Raw genomic sequence first — 18604 nt, 5'->3', positions numbered from 1 at the left:
ATTTTATTTTGTGTGTTCCTTTGTGCAACAGTGACAGTATTCTTTTCCTAACACAAGGGGCACTCTAAGACTGAGCTACATTCTCAGCCTTCTTAAAGGCTCTTTTTTTTCCCCCCACAGTTTCTCAACAAGCTGCTCAAGCTGACCTTGAACTCTCCATAGCCCAAACTGCCCTTGAACTTGTGATCATCCTTCCTCATTCTCTCGGGCCACTGAAATTACAGGCCTGTACTACCAAGCCTGGGTTCCACCAGCTTTTAACTTCACAGCATTTGGTTTGACCATTGGTTATTTCAACACTATTTCTATTTTAACATTCTCAAGTTTCTTCACTGTATCAAAGAACTGTCATTCATTTATCTAGTTCTCTAACAACAGACTATCAGAGTGTCTCCAATTTTCTGCTATTAAAAACAATGAGAGAACCAGAGAGGTAGCTCAGTAGGTAAAGCCATTTGCAACAAAGCCTGAGGACCTGAGTTCAAATCCCCAGAATCCTTATGAGGAAGTGAGACACCTGACTCCCAAATGTTGTCCTATGACTTCCACATGCCCATCATGGCACGCATGCATGCAAATGTACACACACACATTAAATAATAATAATAATAATAATAATAATAATAATAATAATAATAATAATAATATAGGCTGGAGAGATGACTCAGCAGTTAAGTACATTGGCTGCTCTTTCAGAGGTCCTGAGTTCAATTCCCAGCAACCATATGGTGGCTCACAACCGTCTATAGTGGGATCTGATGCCCTCTTCTGTCATAAAGGTGCACATGCAGGTAGAGCATTCATACATAAAATACGCAAGTCTTTCAAAAAAGAAAGAAAAAGAAGAAGACAATGAAAGCCAGGCCAAAGAGCTGGCTCAGTAGGTAAAGTGCTTGCCACAAGCCTGCCTGGAACCCGTGATGGAAAGACAGAACAGATGCTCAAAAGTTGTCCTCTGACCATCACACATACACTGTGGCATGTGCATGCCTCCATAAACATCACATACACACAATAATAATAGCATTTAAACATAAAAAATTACAATGAAAGCCATGTGGGATGCCTCATGCCCGTGATCCAAGCCCTCAGTGCGAAGACTGTTGCAAGTCTGAGGCCGGCCTGTGGCACAAAGTGAGGTCATGTCTCCAAAGCCAAAGAGTCAGTGCCGAAGATAGAGATCAGTGGGCAGAGTGTCTGTCTTAGCATGCACAAACCCCTGGGTTACACTCCCAGCCAGCTGTGCGGGCACATGCCTGTAATCCCAATATTTTGGAGGTAGAGGCTGGAGGATTGGAAGTTCAAAGTCATCCTTAATTACACATCAAATTTAAGGCCTGGCTGGGATATATGAGACTTTGTCTCAGAAAATTAAAAACAAAACAAAACAAAAAACAAAAAAATGAAGTCCAGGTATCTATTATTCCAGTACTTGAAAAGTAGAGACAAAAGCATTGGGAATTCATGGACAGTCTTAGCTATACATCGAGTTTGAGACTAGCCTTGACCACATGAGAGCATGAATTAAAAAAATAAAACAAAAAGAGAGCTGGGAAGCTGTCAGGTAAAAATGCTCATTGCAAAAACTTGATGAGCAGAGCTCCATCCTGGAAGAAGGAGCCAAAGAGATGGCTCAGCAGATAAGAGTACTTATTGCTCTTGCAGAACACCCAGGTTGGTTTCTAGCATCCACATAATTCACTAATATCTGGAACTCCAGTTCCAGTGGCTATGACACCATTCTTCTGAACTCCACGGGCTCCTGCACATATGTGGTGCACATGTATAGCCTCAGGCACACACACACACACACACACACACACACACACACACACACACACACACATACACACATACACATAAGATAAAATAAATTTTAAAGAGAACTGACTTCACAGACTTGTCCTATGACCTCCACACATGTACAATATAACACACACACACACACACACACACACACACACACACACACACCCCATACAATAGCAATAAGCAAAATTTTTATTTATTTGAATGTTCTGTCTGCATGTACACCTGAATGCCAGCAGAGGCCATCAGATCCCATTATATATTGTTATGAGCCACCATGTGGGTACTGGGAATTGAACCCAGAACCTCTGAAAGAGCAGCCAATACTCTTATCTGCTGAGCCATTTCTCTAGCTCCCAACAAAAAATTTAAAAGCCTCCCTCCTGTGGTCTAGCAGAAGGTGCTATGCAAGTTGCCAAGGAAAAGAAACAATCAATAGTCCTATCCAGTTGTTATGCCCATGAACCACAACAATGACCAGCATGGCAAGATATCACTAAAGGTGCAATGGCAGTAAGCAACAGCTCTCTAAATTGGACTTAAGGCTTGTTCAACAGGAAGGAAATCATACTTGGTACTGGAAACCGAGCCAAACACCAGGGGCTCAGTTTCTACTACCTACAACTCCCGCCACTTTACTAAACTAGCGTAATTCCTAACTGCATTCCAAAACTAATTCTCAAGCCCACAGATAAGTGTATCTCTCACTCCCCAGATCAATGGAGCTTCTCTTTGTGGCAAATGGAGACCATTGCAGAAAACCACAACTGGCCACAATGCTTCGATCAACTGGTCATGGAGCACTCAGCCCCAGTGGCTAGATCGACAACACAACTCCTACACCCAAGGCTCAAGGAGAATGTCAGAAGAGGGATCAGAAAGATTATAAGAGCCAGAGGGCCAGGAAGTCTGTGGTGAGATTGTATCTCCTAGAAATGACAGGGAAGCGACACTCAGGATACCTCAACAATACGGCTGCTTAAGTGAGACCTGTTCAATGACAAAATCAATAGACAAGCTAACCGGGAAGATGTAAATCTCTTGGGACCCCACACCTAGACAAAGGACTACAGGTAACTAGTCGCTGGGATGAGCCCTTTAATTGGTTATCCAATACAAAGTGGTGGGCCCTGAAATTGTACACACAAACAACACTGAATGAACTCAGCAGGTTGTATTTGTGTATTTATGCATCTATATTATGTGTCTGTAGCAATGCCAACCAAAGAGAATAAGGCCATCTGTTTGGGGGGGGGGGGTTGGTGAGGGGCATGGGAGGGGTTGGAGGGGAGAAAGAGAAAATGGAAGTGATATGATTATATTTTAATAAAATAAATAATAACCAACTTTTTTTAAAAAAAGAAGGAAGAAAAGTAATAAAAGAAGGAAAGGGAGGAGAAGATAAACGTCCTAGGACAAATGTCTTCCTCTTGCTGGGCAATCAGTTTTACAACCTCTCTTTCTAAAAGCGGCGTTTCTAAGTCCAAGGGGTCCATATGGAAGAGTTTAATGGAATGGCTAACCTACTCTTCTGTACAGACTTTCTGTATCTAACATGTGACACTCTCTCCTGTGCATATCTGGAAACTGTTGTCATTTGCTTTCTGCTCTAGAAAAGCTCCCTTCCCTGCCAGTCCCCATTCCAGACGAAAGGGACCTCTGAAATCCTTCAGTTTCGCTTCTGAAGCAGCAATCTGTCCTCGCCCATGAGTATGCAGTAGCTCCCGTGCCTGAAGTTCACTGAATACAATGCTTGTCCTCTCTGTGACTTAGCCTCTTCATCTGTGCACTCGGAGGAAAAGAGGACCTAGCTCAGCTCACCGTGGTTACCATAGCTCAACTTCCACTGGACCACAGTGACACAGACTGAGCTGTCTCATCAATGAATGTGGATTCATTGGTGGAGTTGAGTGGCTACAAGAAACTGTTTCTCCTAAAAAGCTCAAAAATATTTGACAACTGGCTCTTGAAAAGCAAGTAACACACAAGAAAGATGCCGCTGTAGCCAAGGTCAAGTCATAGGTATAATAATAAATGTTAATGTTAACACTTCATGTGCTTCGGGGCTGACTCTAAACTCCTCCGCACCGTTACATTAGTTCTCACAATCTTTTTGGTCACATGTTTTGTTTTATTTGTTTTGTTGACAGCGTCTCAGGTAGCCCACGCAGGCTTTGAATTCTATGTCAGAATCTAATGGTCCCAGTGTCACAAAGAGACAGACAAACACAGCTAGAGCAACTCAGAGACAATATACTTCTTGCACACTGGCATACGATGACCCAAACCAGGTGAACAATCACACTGGGACAGGAAGTTCCCTCAGTTTTTATCCTAAAGCAGGTGGTGACTGTGTCTAATTCTACTGGTAGGAGCTTGACTTCAAGATTCGATGTGATTCATAATTGGCGTGAAGGGGAGGGTGTGATGGAGTCAAATCTCAGGAATGTCTGGCATCCAGGGCTTGGGCAAACAGGCGCGTACGCAGAGGTTCACAGGATGGGGAGGTTTGGAGGATCCTGGCCCTTGCTGAGCTGGCCTTCTCAGAGAGAAGATTGTTCTTCACACACGCATATATGAGAGGATAAGCTTCAACTTCTGACCCTTCTGCCTCTACTTCCTTCATGCTGGGATTACAGGCACATGCCTTCGTGCATGACTAGTCCTCACAATCCAAAGAAGTAGCCACTATTTATATAGCCTCCTCTTGGGATTCACACCCCAGGCCAGCCCTCCCACCTGGAGACTAGGTAGGCCTGGGCCATAGCTGACGGACTTTGGACTTCAGAGTGCCATGCTCATCTCTGAAGAACGTCTATGTCCTCCTCCCTCCAGGAACACTTTGGGGGTTTCTGAGATCTGTAGCACAGAAGGGGAAGGAGAAAGGTGAGGCTCTGAACTCTGAGGAGGGGCTGTGCCTACGCTGATGCTTCTGGTTCAGACTCCACATGACCCAAGAGAGTCCTATTCATCTGTTAGGTAGCAGTTTCCTCCTGGGTCACAACCTTCCATATCGGAGGCAAACTTCTTAAGGCATGGGATGTAAAGGGAGAGTGAAACAGGATATTCTAGAATGGGATGATGTGGTGGCGCACGCCTTTAATCCCAGTACTTGGGAGGCAGAGGCAGGCGGCGGATCTCTGTGAGTTCGAGGCCAGCCTGGGCTACAGAGGGAGTTCCAGGAAAGGCGCAAAGCTACACAGAGAAACCCTGTCTCGAAAAACCAAAAAAAAAAAAAACAAGGTGAAACAAGATAATCGATTTGAAAGGGAGTGAAACTCCATCCTTCACAGAAGCTCCATTAAAACAGAAAACTAATCATTTAAAAACAGCTTCAGGAAGTTCCTGAAACTGACCGTATTCACTAGGCCCCTCCTACCCCAAGACTCTATAAGCAAGTGACTCTCAGACAAGCAAAGAAGACTCTGAGACTAGCTGAGCAACTTGGAAGAAGCAGAGACCAGCCAGACTGCCTAGAAGGAACAAAGACCAGCTGAACTGCCTGGAAGAGATTCAGACCGACCGAGCCACCTGGAAAGGACATTGTTTGAGCTGCCTGTGCAGGGTGCTCCAGGTTTCCAGATTTTGTGAGCCGCCACTTATGCTGGGGTGGGCTTTGGTGATGAAACTGCCATTGAATCATTTCTAGTCCTGAAAATGACCCATATTCTTGTAAGTAACGTCAACAAAACTCATGGGTTCACCAAGTTGGACTTCAGTATATCCTAACTTTGATCTGTCATGGGCTCCCTATCTGGGGTGAGCAGATGGCTGTACACATTTCCCCAAGAAAAGTTTGTCACACAACACCCTCAATTCCAAGGCCCAAAGAACCTATCACTTTGGAATCTGGCACCTCACAAACAAGGAGTAACAGTGAACCATGGTTCAGACACTGTGCAGTGCCCAACAGGGGTGAAGACGGTTTCAGTAGTCCATGGCCAGTGGAGGTGTCCTGCTCTCCTTGACCTCAAATCCTTTTCTTTTCCACCCCTTTCATCCAGTGATAGGAATCCTCTGGGATAATTTAATCCCCAGAGGAACTTTTACTCACACTAACTGAATAAATACATCCGGAAATGGGGCTCTGGAATAGGGACTATTAAAAATGCCCTGACCTTCAAAAACCAAGGCTCTGTCCACTGGTCCCAGAGATGCCTAAAGATAAGGAATATTGGGTACTTTTATTTAAAAAGTCAGAATCTTGGAAGCTTTTGCTCCAAGAATGTGAGGAACTGAGTTCAACCCCAGAACCCACGCAAAGCGTTGCGTGGTGCCATTCAGTTAAAATCCCAGTGTGCCTGCAATGAGTTGGGAGGTGGAGCAAGAAGAACCCCAGGATGAGCAAAGTATGTACACAGCTGCAAACAGCAAAGAGACCCTGCCTCAAATAACTTGAAAGGTAAGGACCAACATTCAATGTTGTCCTTTGACCTTTGCATATGAGGGCTTGTATATACATGTATATGGTACAAATCACACACACACACACACACACACACACACACACACACACACACACAAATAAATAAATAAATAAATAAATAAATAAATAAATAAACAAATAAATGTCAGAATCCTGTGATCAGTTATTAGCAAAGAAAAGAAGAAAGTCCATTCCTCATATGTGCATAGCTATGCGGGAACTTCTCCAGGGGCCATCCTCACGGGCTTGGATAAATTTCAGTATAGCCACACAATGGGCAACAAGGAAGCAATGTAAAAAAAATGACTAACACATTATGATGGTTAATCTTCATTGTCAATTTGATTGGATTAATAAATGCCTAGGGCATCAGTTAGCAACACCTTCGGGTGTGACTATGAGGGTGTTTCAAGAGAAGATTAACTGTAAGAACTGGTCCTGAGTGTGGGGAGTGGATGAAGTTCTGAGTGAATACTGTTGTTGACTCAATAGTGGCCATGAGTTATTAACTCAAAAACAGCCACGTCAAGGGCCACACTACTTCAGACTCAGAAAAGTCAAAACCTTCCCTTGGTCCAAAAAAAAAATGCTAAAGAATTGACCTTTTGCCAAAAGCAATATATGCAGAAAGTATGACCACAGCTTCCTTCTCCCCGATGTTACAGGCTGAGACCACTCCCCTAGAGAGACTTCTAACTGAGATGAACTAACCCTGACTCCTCCTTTAGCTGTATACAATAAGCCCACCTCCTTGTTCAGCTGTATGTAATGAAGCCACCATTTCAATGTATAAAATAAACTGAGTTTCCAGGCTGCTGCTAGTGTTTTTCCATCAGAGCAATCCACCAGAGCCCAGATTTCTGTACATGTGTCTTTGAGTCTGTCCTTTCTTCAGTCTCCTAGTCTTCATCCATCATGCTAGTCTGGGCAAATCCAAAGCCATGCAGGTTACACAGGATTGATCACCAAGGGTGGGCAGCACCATCCCATGTGCTGGGTCCTGAACTGAATAACAAGGGAAAAAGAAGAGGTCTGGCATTCCCCAATCTTCCTATCTACGGAGACGTGAACAAGGCAGCCACACACGCCTACTTCTAAGGGCACCAGCAGTGCCTGCTGCCATGACTCACCTGCCATGATAGATTGTAGCCATAAACTGTGAACTAAAAACCAAACCAAACAAAAAACTATTCCTCTCTTAAGTTGCCTCTTGTAGGGCATTTGATCAAAAGCCATTCAGTCTCTGTGTGGACATATGAATTTCACAGACATAGTGTTAAGTGAGAAAAGCCAGGTACAGTGAGCAGACTCTCACTCATACCAAGGACAGGCAAGACGGTGGAGAACAAAATAGTGGTTACCTCTATGTGAGTGTGTGTGAATTTGTGTAAATTCTGCTACTTCCCTAGAGGCTTTCACAGCAAGACTCAACTGCCTTTGGGTCTCACCTGAGAGACTTTTCTTGCTTGCCTGCCAGCTTGCTTGTTAGGAGCAATGTATAATATATTATACATTACACTGAAAGCAATGGAGAATTGTCTTTTTCATTTGGTTTGGCTCTTGAGACAGGGTCCCACTATGCAGCCCTGGCTGTCCTGGAACTCGCTCTGTAGAACGGGCTAGCCTTGAGATTACAGAGATCAGCCTGCCTTTGCCTTTCCAGCACTGGAATTAAAAGTGTGCACTACTACACCTGGCCTGAATCACTTTGTTTTGAGAGAGGGTCTTGTTTTATAGCCCCGGACAGCCTGGTACTCTCTATGAAGCCCAGGCTGGCCTCAAACCCACAGCAATTCTGTTTCAGTCCCCCAAGTTTACCACAATACTTATCTAAAATACTATGCATGCTATGTAAGTGCTCTGCCACTGAGCTAAATCCTCAATGAATACAGCCCAATGAATGTTTGTATTCTAGTCATCCGAAAAGGGAACCCAAAGCTATGAGACTCAAATCTGGCTGAGTGGGTTTTATAATCAGATATGGGAAATAGTTCAGCATGATGAAATAATATGTTCTCACCTATTCAGTTGTGGCTAGGAGTTGGCTGGGTACCCACTCTCTGCTAGGCACTGAATTAGGTGGGGGAAATGCAGTAGTAACCCTGCCCCAGCACTGCCCTAGAGATGCTGAGGCTAGTGGAATTTTAATCCACTTCAATGTTGTCTAATTTCATTCCTTGCATCTGGCCCCATCTTCTGTACCCTCTGGTCTTTCATAATCATTTCCTGATGGATCCCATTTCTAAACTTCTGCTTGCCATTCACTTCCCACACCAAAGGTCCCTATGTAAGTGCCTAGTCAAAAGATCCACAATTGCACTGGAACATGGTTCAGTGGTGGAGCACTTACATGGTATGTTTAAGACCCTGGGTACCACCCAGTTTGGTACTCTTCTCCACTGTCCAGGCAACTGTGATGCCAGCCTGAAGAATTGAACTCTCACTTACAAAGGCCTTATTTACTTATCACCATAGGCAAGGTCCTAGTGTGCCCTGAGCCCCGTGGGCCTCGTCGTTCAGAAAGTCACGAGATAATAGTAAACAGCAGCAGCAGCAGCATACCTGCCTTCTCAGGGAGGCCGAGCCTGCACACCACTCTCTCCCAAGGCCTCCTCCATCAGGCAGGGCAGTTTGACTCTCTGCAACACCACCCTAGTGACAGCCAGACTTCGGTTTGTTCACACAGGCTGGGCTGGAGGTCCTGAGCTCATCTTCCCGCTGTGGTGGTCTGAAGTGTCTTTCCTTCTCCTTCTCCAGGTTGAGTCTTACTGTCCGAGATATTGCCTTTTCCAGGAGCCCCCACCCCGAGGCTACCTATGGAGTCAGGCGTTTCCCAGGCAGAGCCCCACAACTTCCCAGCGGAAGGTGTCTGTTTGCCTCTTGTTTCCATGAGTCTCCATTTGCTTGAGCTCAGACTCTTATCAGGCTACCAGCCTCAGGATCCCTAAATCACTCTTCTTCATATCCACAGCTGTGACTTTAGTGGTGCGTGGCAGGCCTAGACAGAATATGCTCAGCATTTTCTTCCTTCCTTCCCTCCCTCCCTCGCTCCTTCCCTCCTCTTTCCCACCCTCCCTTCCTTCCTTTGGTTTTGTTTTTCTTTTTTTAATCTAAAATATTTCTTTAATATTTTATTAAGAATTTTTTTCATTCATTCTGCACACTAATCAAAGATCCCCCACTTCCCTCCTCCCGCCTCCCCAGCCCCAACCACCCTGCACTCCTCCCCACAAGAAGGCAAGGCCTCCCATGGGGAGGCACATCCAGTAGAGGCAAGTCCAAGCCCTTCCCCCTGCCTCAAGGCTGCACAAGGTGTCCCATCATAGGTAGTGGGCTCCAAAAAGCCTCTTTATGCACCCCTGATTCTACCGCCAGCCCCCCTGCCCTGCCACAAGCAGATCAAGCTACACAATTGTCTCACCATCCAGAGGGCCTAGTCCAGTCCCATGCAGGCTCCACAGCCATTGATCCAACTTTCATTAACTCCCACTAGTTTGGCTTGGTCATCTCTGCAGGTTTCCCCATGATGATCCTGGTGCACTTGCTCATAGAATCCCTCTTCTCTTCTCTCCTACTGGACTCCTGGAGCTCTGCTGGTGTTTGGCTGTGGATCTCTGCATCTGCCTCCATCAGTCATTGGAGAAAAGCTCTGTGATGACAGCGTATTCACCAATCTGATCACTGGGGCAAGCCAGTTCAGTTCAGGCACCCTCTCCACTATTTCTAGTAGTCTAAGCTGGGGTCATCCTTGGGGATTCTTTGCTAGCAACGAGTTTCTCTCTATCCCCATGATATCTCCCTCCATCATGGTATCTCTCTCATTGCTTTCCCACTCCATCCCTGTTTCAGCTCAACCGTCCGATTCCCTTATGTTCTCATCCCCCATCCCCTACCCTTCATTGCCCACCCCTCACCCCCCAGTTCATTCATGGAGATCTCATCTATTTCCTGTTCTCAGGGCCATCTATGCGTCCCTCTTTGGGTCTTCCTTGTTAGCTAGCTTCTCTGGAGTTGTGGGTTGTTGTCTGGTTATCCTTTGCTTTACTTCTAGTATCCGCTTAGGAGTGGGTACATACCATGTTTGTCCTTCTGAGTCTGGGTTAGCTCACTCAGGATGATATTTTCTAGTTCCATCTATTTGCCTGCAAATTTCATGATGTCATTGTTTTTCTCTGCTGAGTAGAACTCCATTGTGTATATGTACCACATTAAAAAAAATACATTCTTCAGTTGAGAGGCATCTAGGTTGTTTCCAGGTTCTGGCTATTATAAATAATGCTGCTATGAGCATAGTTGAGCATGTGTCCCTGTGGTATGATTGAGCATTCCTTGGATATATGCCCAAGAGTGGTATAGCTGGGTCTTGATTGATTCCCAATTTTCTGAGAAACCACCCACACTGATTTCCAAAGTGGCTGTACAAGTTCACACTCCCACCAACAATGGAGGAGTGTTCCCCTTGCTCCACATCCTCTCCAACATAAGCTGTCTGCAGTGCTTTTGATCTTAGCCATTCTGACAGGTGTAAGATGGTATCTCAGAGTGGTTTTGATTTGCGTCTCCCTGATGACTAAAGATGCTGAACAATTCCTTAAATGTCTTTTGGCCATTTTAAATTCTTCCTTTGAGAATTCTCTGTTTAGCTCTATAGCCCATTTTTTAATTGAATTGTTCATTATTATGATGTCTAGATTCTTGAGTTCTTTATATATTTTGGAGATCAGCCCTTTGTCAGATGTGGGATTGGTGAAAATCTTTTCCTATTCTGTAGGCTGTCGTTTTGTCTTATTTTACTGTGTCCTTTGCCTTACAGAAGCTTCTCAGTTTCAGGAGGTCCCATTTATTAATCTTTGTTCTCAGTGTCTGTGCTACTAGTGTTATATTTAGGAAGTGGTCTCCTGTGCCAGTGCGTTCAAGACTATTTCCTACTTTCTCTTCTATCAGATTCAGTGTAACTGGTTTTATATTGAGGTCTTTGATCCACTTGGACTTAAGTTTTGTGCATGGCAATAGATATGGATCTATTTGTAATCTTCTACATGTTGACATCCAGTTATGCCAGCACCATTTGTTGAAGATGCTTTCTTTTTTCCATTGTACAGTTTTGGCTTCTTTGTCAAAAATCAGGTGTTCATAGGTGTGTGGGTTAATGTCAGTGTCTTCAATTCGATTCCATTGGTCCACATGTTGGTTTTTATGCAAATATCAAGCTTTTTTTTAATTATTATTACTATAGCTCTACAGTAGAGCTTGATGTCAGGGATGGTGATGCCTCCAGAGGTTGTGTTATTGTACAGGGTTCTTTTAGCTATCTTGGGTTTTCTGTTTTTCCAAATGAAGTTGAGTATTGTTCTTTCCAGGTCTGTGAAGAATTGTGTTTGGATTTTGATGGGGATTGCATTGAATCTGTAGGTTGCTTTTGGTAAGATTGTCACTTTTACTATGTTAATCCTACCTATCCATGAGCATGGGAGATCTTTCCATTTTCTGATATTTTCTTCAATTTCTTTCTTCAGGGACTTAAAGTTCTTGTTGTACAGGTCTTTCACTTGCTTAGTTAGAGTTACCCCAAGGTATTTTATATTATTTGTGGCTATTGTAAAGGGTGATGTTTCTCTGATTTCTTTCTTAGCCTGTTTATCATTTGTATATAGGAGGGCTACTGATTTTTTTTTAGTTAATCTTGTATCCTGCCACATTGCTGAAGGTGTTTATCAGCTGTAGGAGTTCCCTGGTAGAATTTTTGGAGTCACTTATGTATATTATCTTATCATCTGCAAATAGTGAAAGTTTGACTTCTTCCTTTCCAATTTCTATCCCCTTGATCTCCTTTTGTTGTCTTATTGCTCTAGCTAGAACTTCAAGTACTATATTGAATAAATATGGGGAGAGCAGACAGCCTTGTCTTGTTCCTGATTTTAGTGGAATTGCTTTGAGTTTCTCTCCATTTAATTTGATGTTGGCTGTTGGCTTGCTGTAAATTGCCTTTATTATGTTTAGGCATGTTCCTTGTATTCCTGATCTCTCCAAGGCCTTTATCAGGGTTTCTCTGTGTAGCCCTGGTTACTCTGTGGACCAAACTGGCCCCAAACTCACAAAGATCCACCTACTTCTGCCTCCCGAGTGCTGGGATTAAAGGTGTGCGCCAACACCGCCTGGCCAGCATTTTCTTAATAAGGTAGTCTTGATTGGCCCCAAGATATGGGTAGAACTTTAAAATATTTTTTGAAGAGCTTTAATTACATTTTAAATTTAGTGTGTGTGTGTGTGTGTGTGTGTGTGTGTGTGTGTGTGTGTGTGTGCGCGCGCGCATATGAGTGCAGCATACTGTGCCACTCATAAGGAGGTCAGAGGACAACTTGTCAGAGTTTGCTCTCTCCTTCCACCGTGTGGCTTCAGGGGACTGATCTCAATTCTCAGGCTTGGCACTAAAAGCCTTTACACACTGTGCCATCTCGCTGGCCTAAGTCTTCCTTTTTAAACAAGTTGTACATGTACATAAAACAAAACCCAAAAGGAGCAAAAAGGTTTTATAAAGAAAATTAAAAGTAGGTCACTTCCCAATAACCTAGTTCTTCTCCCCAGAGGCCACCATTGGTGTCACTTTCTGAGTATTCTGTGCAGACAAGAGCTGTCAGTCTCCCTTTACTCATTCCCCTTTGTTTTTGGAAAAATTTAAAAGAACAAGAAGGTTGCAAGAATAATGCAGTAAACACCCTCTGCCAAATTTCACCAATTAGTGATTGGCCATAATATGTGAAATATTTTGCAAGCATTATTATCACTTAATGCTTGCAACTCCATACATTCATGTCAGTTTTGTACATGAGGTCAATGAGGCGCCAGCCAGGGTAAAGGACTTGCCCACAGCTGGATCAGAGCTGGGCTTTCCCCTCAGGCGGTTGGAAGACTTTGATCTGAGTTCCTTCATTCCTGATTCTTTGTTCAGGAAAGCATTTCTTTCTCAAAATGGGACATACACCTCCCGGGTAGTCACCAGATGATCAGCGGAAAAGTACACAGCTCTGAAGGCATCTCTTTACTAAAGCCTCCTCATAACCTGAGCTCAGCTGCTCTCAATGCTGCTACCACCTGCTCCAATATCACCTTCACCGTGAAAAATGAGTTAGCTCAGACTCTGCTAAAAACTCAGGCTGATTCCGAACTGTCAGCCCGTTGAGCCAGGAACCTCAGGCCTAAGCGATCCCTCCCTCACTTTGTTCCTCCCTCTCTCCCTACTCCTCCTTAGACATGTCTCACGATGGTCCAGGCTGACCTCAAACTCTCCATCCTCCTAGATCTGCCTCCAGAGTCCTGGGACCACAGACTCCTTTCTTGTTCCTCCTCCCCCACCTCTACCTGCATACTTGGGAACATTTCCGCATGCTCCCTGCTTAGATCCATCCCATTGCTGCTGTCTCGTAAGGAGCAGGGGTTGTCCCCTCCACCCTGCTCCCCTCCGCCCATTCTGCACTCCTCTGTTTCTTTCCTTTCCTAGTGGCCTTTTGCCTGGAAGTCTGGGCAACAGTGGCCTACAGTAATAGTTCGTCCGCTTCCTGGCAAAGTGACCTTGCACAAGCTATTTCCAGCGTCGGAGCCTTTGTTTCAGCAAGCACCTAATGAAGGTGCCTAACTCCGTATCTTGCAGAATTGGGCTCACTCATCTCCCATCTTAGGATTGATAGCTCCTTAAGGCTGCTGACATCTAATCATGTCGGAAACACTATGTATTATTACTTAACTGTTCCGCGCACCTCAGTTTCCTCACGTAAAGCAGGAATGACCATGGAAAGATTGAGGAACTTTAATGAGCTGAAACATGGGGAGCACTTGAAACAGTTTCTAGCCCTAATAGTGCAATCTGGGTCGACCGTAGACCCGGCACAAAGTAGGGGTGCAGGCTGGGCGCGGCAGAAGGCCGCAGCAAAGAGGCTACGAGGGAGGCAGGGGCCCTCGGGGAGACCGCGGAGATCCGCTGCTCCCTTCCGGGAGCAGCCCAGCCCAGCGCCGCAGCTGTCAGGCCGCGGGCGTCGGCGCCAGTCCACCAAACCTGAAAGTTCCATCCCAGCGCCTCCACCTTCCCAGCCTGGACAAGTTACCTTGCGCCCGCGGCTCCCGGTCCCGCCCCCGCCATCCATTGGCCGACGGGTTTCTTTGTTAGCAGGAGCGTACGGGCGCCATTGGCCCGCGGGGCTGCCGGTTGCGGCGCCCCGCCCCGCCCCGCCCCGAGTGCGCGCGGCGCCGCGCTCGGTTCGTTCGCGGTGGCGGCGGGCGCCCGGTGAGCGCGACGGCTGGACTTGCCGGCCGGCGCCTGGGGGGCGGCCGCGGTGGAGGCAGCGGCCCGAGGCCGCGTCCGTCCATGGGCCCGCAGCGGCCCGGCGGCGGCGGGGCGGGGCGCGAGGCGGCGCGCGCGCTCTGAGGCCGCGGCGAGCAGGCGGGGCGCGGCGTGAGCGGGGAGGCCTTTCCGGGCCTGCGGCGGCCAGCGCAAAATGCGGCGGCGGCCGCGCTGAGTCCCGACCTCCGGGAGCGCGCTGGGCCGAAGTGGCCCGCGCCGCGGCCGCCTAGGCGACATGTCGGCGGCCAAGGAAAACCCGTGCAGGAAATTTCAGGCCAACATCTTCAACAAGAGCAAGTGTCAGAACTGCTTCAAGCCCCGCGAGTCGCATCTGCTCAACGACGAGGACCTGACGCAGGTGAGCTGCCGCGGGGTGCGGAGCTGGGAGTCCTGCCTGCGAGTCGGGCGAGGAGCCCGGAGCCTGCGAAGGCCAAGAGAAAATAAAAATGGAGCAGGAAAAAAAATGCGTGAGAGTTGGGGGATGGGGTTGGAATGGGGGCGGGAAGAGTATCGATAGAGCCGGGACAAAGGGAAAATCCTCAAGTATGCCGAAAAATAACATCCTTTCCCGTTCCCATAGCTCTGCCGTGTGATTCATGCTTTTTGGGTGACTCAAAAAAAAAAAAAAAAAAAAAGTCTGGTTTCCCTGGATAGGAACAAAGTGGGGCTTGCTTGCCGCTTGTCAGGACTCTCCTACCCACCCCCAGACTCTTGTCTTGGGGCTGGACTCAGACTTGGCCACCAGACTGTCCCAGGAATTGGCTTGTCTGCGTGGGCCACCAGCTTCCATCTTGTGGAACAGAGCCTGCTCTCCTTCTAAGTCACTGTCACCATCAGGGCTCGGAGAGAGGTGGAGTGTTTCCAAGTGGGGATGGGTGGGTCTTGCTCTTGAACTGATGGTAGGGACGGTTTTTGTTGAGGGGGTCCCTGTTTCTGCTCTCTGGCTGGGGAGTCCAAGAAGACTTGTGCATTCTGGGGAAAGTTGATTCCCTCCTCTTTATGTCTTTATCTGTTGGTCGGGATTTTGGATCGGATTAGTAGCTCTTCCTACCCTGCGTCAAAGACAGAGACAGGAAAAACAGTTCTAGGCCTCCACCCCGGAGTAATAAATGTCGGAGATGGGAAATTTGTGTTGATACAAGGTCCCTAGTTTGGGCCACAGGCCCTGTTGGCCCTTAGGAACTGGGTGCTCTCAGGCTTCTGGTGTTGAAAATTCCTGGCCTTAGTTGCACCACTTTGGGAAGGACCTGTGCATCCTGCTTACCTTTCCCCCTACTCTTTAGTTACCTCTCAACACCTGATTTGTCCCCTGCTTGCCGAATGCCAGTGGAGTTTCCCCATGCATTCCAGTCCAGTGCCACCTGGTACTAGCCACTCCTTTTTGGAAAGGGCTGTTTAGACTGAAAACATTGCTTTGAAGTTCCCTGGTTTGGCTGTTTTTAATGCCTTTCTGGGCAAGCAAGGTTTGACTTGTTTTATGGGGCAAACCAGAATTGGATGGTAGGGCAGGGGTTATGGCATCTTTCTCTGAGGTCAGATTTCCAATAGCCAGGAAGTAATCAGGAAGCTAGATTCTCCAGGTCTCAGTCATTGATTTGTGAGGACACCCAGAGCCTTAGCGACCTGTATACTTGGGAAGGGCAGAACTCCTGAAGAGAGAGAAATGGTGATTTCCTCTTCTCATTTGAACTCTGTTCTTGGAAGCAGTTTATGGGATTTATGAGATGACTGCTTCTAGTCTTGGCTGTGACTTTCTGAGGTCTGACCTTGAACGAGTCTTTTTACCTCTGTGTTTTAATTTCCTTATCTGTAAACTGGTAATAGTGATTACTGACTTACTTCTCCCACGGTGCTGTTATGAAAAGCAAGAAATGTATTTTATTGAGCTTTTCCTCTTATAATTTAACAAACCGAAAAACCACCCATAGAACAGTCAACTCTGATTTAAGTTTCTGGACTTGGCAAAGGCTGTTTTGAGAGGGGTTTGTAAGTTTCCAGGTTATTTGGAACAACCACACAAACTGGTAATTAGATATTTATGCTACACAGGGGCTTTTACTGATTCTTAAGTTTAGATAAATGAGTGGAATTTCAATGTTTGAGTCTAAAATATTAAAACAAAAAATCAGTTGATTATTCATTAAACTCAAGGGATGAGGCAGATTGAAAGTATTGGACTCTTTCGCTGTTTTCAAAGTGGAATTGTAGGTTTTGAAGCAGGCCTGAGACCTCCAGGGCACAATTTGAATAGTAGTTCCTAAAATAATGAGTAGAGTTATTTGTGTGGGGAGAGATTAGCTCAGTCTTCTACCTCCTGGGATCTTTCAGGAAGAAACTGCTCTTGAAAGGCGAGCAGGGAGACTGGAGGCTCTTGCCAACAGCATTTGTCGCTGCTCTCTGTATCCGGTTCTCCCAGAGCCTTTTGCTCTCCTTACGGCTCCACTGGAAAACCTCAGCCAATTGGTTCCTGTCAGCCTCCCCCAATCCCCTGCTTCCTGCTGCCCCTCCCACCCAGAGCTTATTTTAGACTGTCCAAACTGGAAGATACATCATCAGCCATCATCAAAGCCACCCCCTCTGTAATAGTTGAGGATATGAGTCCAGGGAGGCGGGGACAGCTTCTGCTCTCAAGGATGTCATCTTCCCAGGAGCACACATTCCTTTGAGCCTTCTGATTTAAGCTTTATTTCCTCAGCTGTTGGTTTTGTTTATTTGTTTTCCCCTAGAGAGGTAGGGAGCTTCTTCCAGGCCCGCTTATGTTGTGGCATCAGACCTGGGAAGTACTTGGAGGTCAGTTAAACTAGCCACTTCCCTTTCATTGCAGAAAGCCTGACACTCAGAGGGAAAGAGTTTCAGGAGCATAGTGTGGATTCCTAAGTGCCTTCTTTGTCCCCTTCTCTAAGGGTCTACAGCAGCCACCTCGTGGGCACATCAGGACAGTTAAGTTTCAGAAAGTGCGCCAACAGTGTTGTTTGGGGCCAAGGAGTCCTGCTTTCCCTGCCCTGGAATTCAGACTGATCTGGGATACGTTAACCGCAGTTCTTGTGTTGTCTGTCACTCGGATGATGCTGTGCTTGCTCAGCCCCTATTCCCAGGATGACATTTTCCTTCAGTCCTCTTGTGCATTTCTCTGCATATAGATGGACGGAAGTATCATTTAAACCTTTAAATTTTTAACATTTATTTATTGTGTGGTGTGTGCATCCACTTGCCACGGGGCACCACTTGTGAGTCAGTTCTTGTATCATGGTTCTGGGGATCAGACTCAGGTCATTAGGCTTGGCAACAAGTGTCTACCTGCTGAGTTATCTCAGCCACCCTCATCCAACCTTTGGAAGCCTGAGCTTTGTGCTTGTGTTCTCCAGCGTGCTTCTTTCTGCTTGACAACGTCTAGAGCTCCTTTTCATGTTGTTACTTCTAAAAACATAAAATTGTTTTCCATATGGGCCCATTTGGAATGCACTATAATTTAACCCATTCCCTCAGTGATGAGTAGTCAAGGCCACTGATGAGTTTTGCTGTTATAAATAGTGAATAGAGGGCTGGCAAGATGGCTCAGGAGGTCAGGTGCTTGCTGTGCAAGCCAGGCCTGAGAACCTGAGTTCATTCTCCCGAACCCATGTAAAGGTAGAAGAAGAAATCAAGTCCACAAAGTCGTTCTCTGACTTTCATGTGTGTGCTGTGAAGTGTGTGTGTGTGTGTGTGTGTGTGTGTGTGTGTGTACCCGCATATATACATTTATGTATGCATACAACACACTAATTTTTAACAAATAAATGTCCTCTTAAAAGATTTATTTTTATTAAATTTAATCGTATATAGGAGCGTGTGTGTGTGTGTGTGTGTGTGTGTGTGTGTGTGTGTGTGTGTGTGTGGTGTGTGCACACACGTATATGTGCCCGAGTATGTGGATGTGGACATGGAAGCCAAAGGTGTTGAATCCCCTGAAGCCAGTGTTAGAGCAGACAGTTGTCAACTGCCTGATGTGGGTGCTGGGAACTGAACTCGGGTCCTCTGGAAGACCAACGAATGCC

The 18604-nt window shown here is 46.1% G+C and overlaps 1 protein-coding gene and 1 long non-coding RNA gene across 7 annotated transcripts in view; one reads left to right on the top strand and one right to left on the bottom strand.

Annotated features, from left to right (window-relative positions):
- Nucleotides 1–14446, bottom strand: part of LOC128122946 (uncharacterized) — a 35085-nt gene extending 20639 nt beyond the window's left edge. The window contains exon 1 of the long non-coding RNA XR_008222535.1: nucleotides 14335–14446. This is a non-coding gene — a long non-coding RNA (uncharacterized LOC128122946). The remainder of the gene's footprint in view (nucleotides 1–14334) is intronic.
- Nucleotides 14447–14687: 241 nt separating this feature from the next.
- The window catches only part of Mprip (myosin phosphatase Rho interacting protein), a 125432-nt gene continuing 121515 nt past the window's right edge, over nucleotides 14688–18604 (top strand). For all 6 annotated transcript variants that reach the window (XM_052757378.1, XM_052757380.1, XM_052757381.1 and 3 more), the window contains exon 1: nucleotides 14688–14928. In XM_052757378.1, coding sequence (XP_052613338.1) covers nucleotides 14806–14928 — 123 coding nt within the window. In that variant the 5' untranslated portion in view covers nucleotides 14688–14805. The remainder of the gene's footprint in view (nucleotides 14929–18604) is intronic.

This window comes from Peromyscus californicus, unplaced genomic scaffold (genome assembly GCF_007827085.1).
Source record: "Peromyscus californicus insignis strain IS unplaced genomic scaffold, ASM782708v3 Scaffold_3__1_contigs__length_106647218, whole genome shotgun sequence".
In the NCBI taxonomy this organism is placed as follows: Eukaryota; Metazoa; Chordata; class Mammalia; order Rodentia; family Cricetidae; genus Peromyscus; species Peromyscus californicus.
The sequence above is the reverse complement of the archived record's forward strand: the minus strand, read 5'-3'. Positions and strand labels throughout refer to the sequence as shown.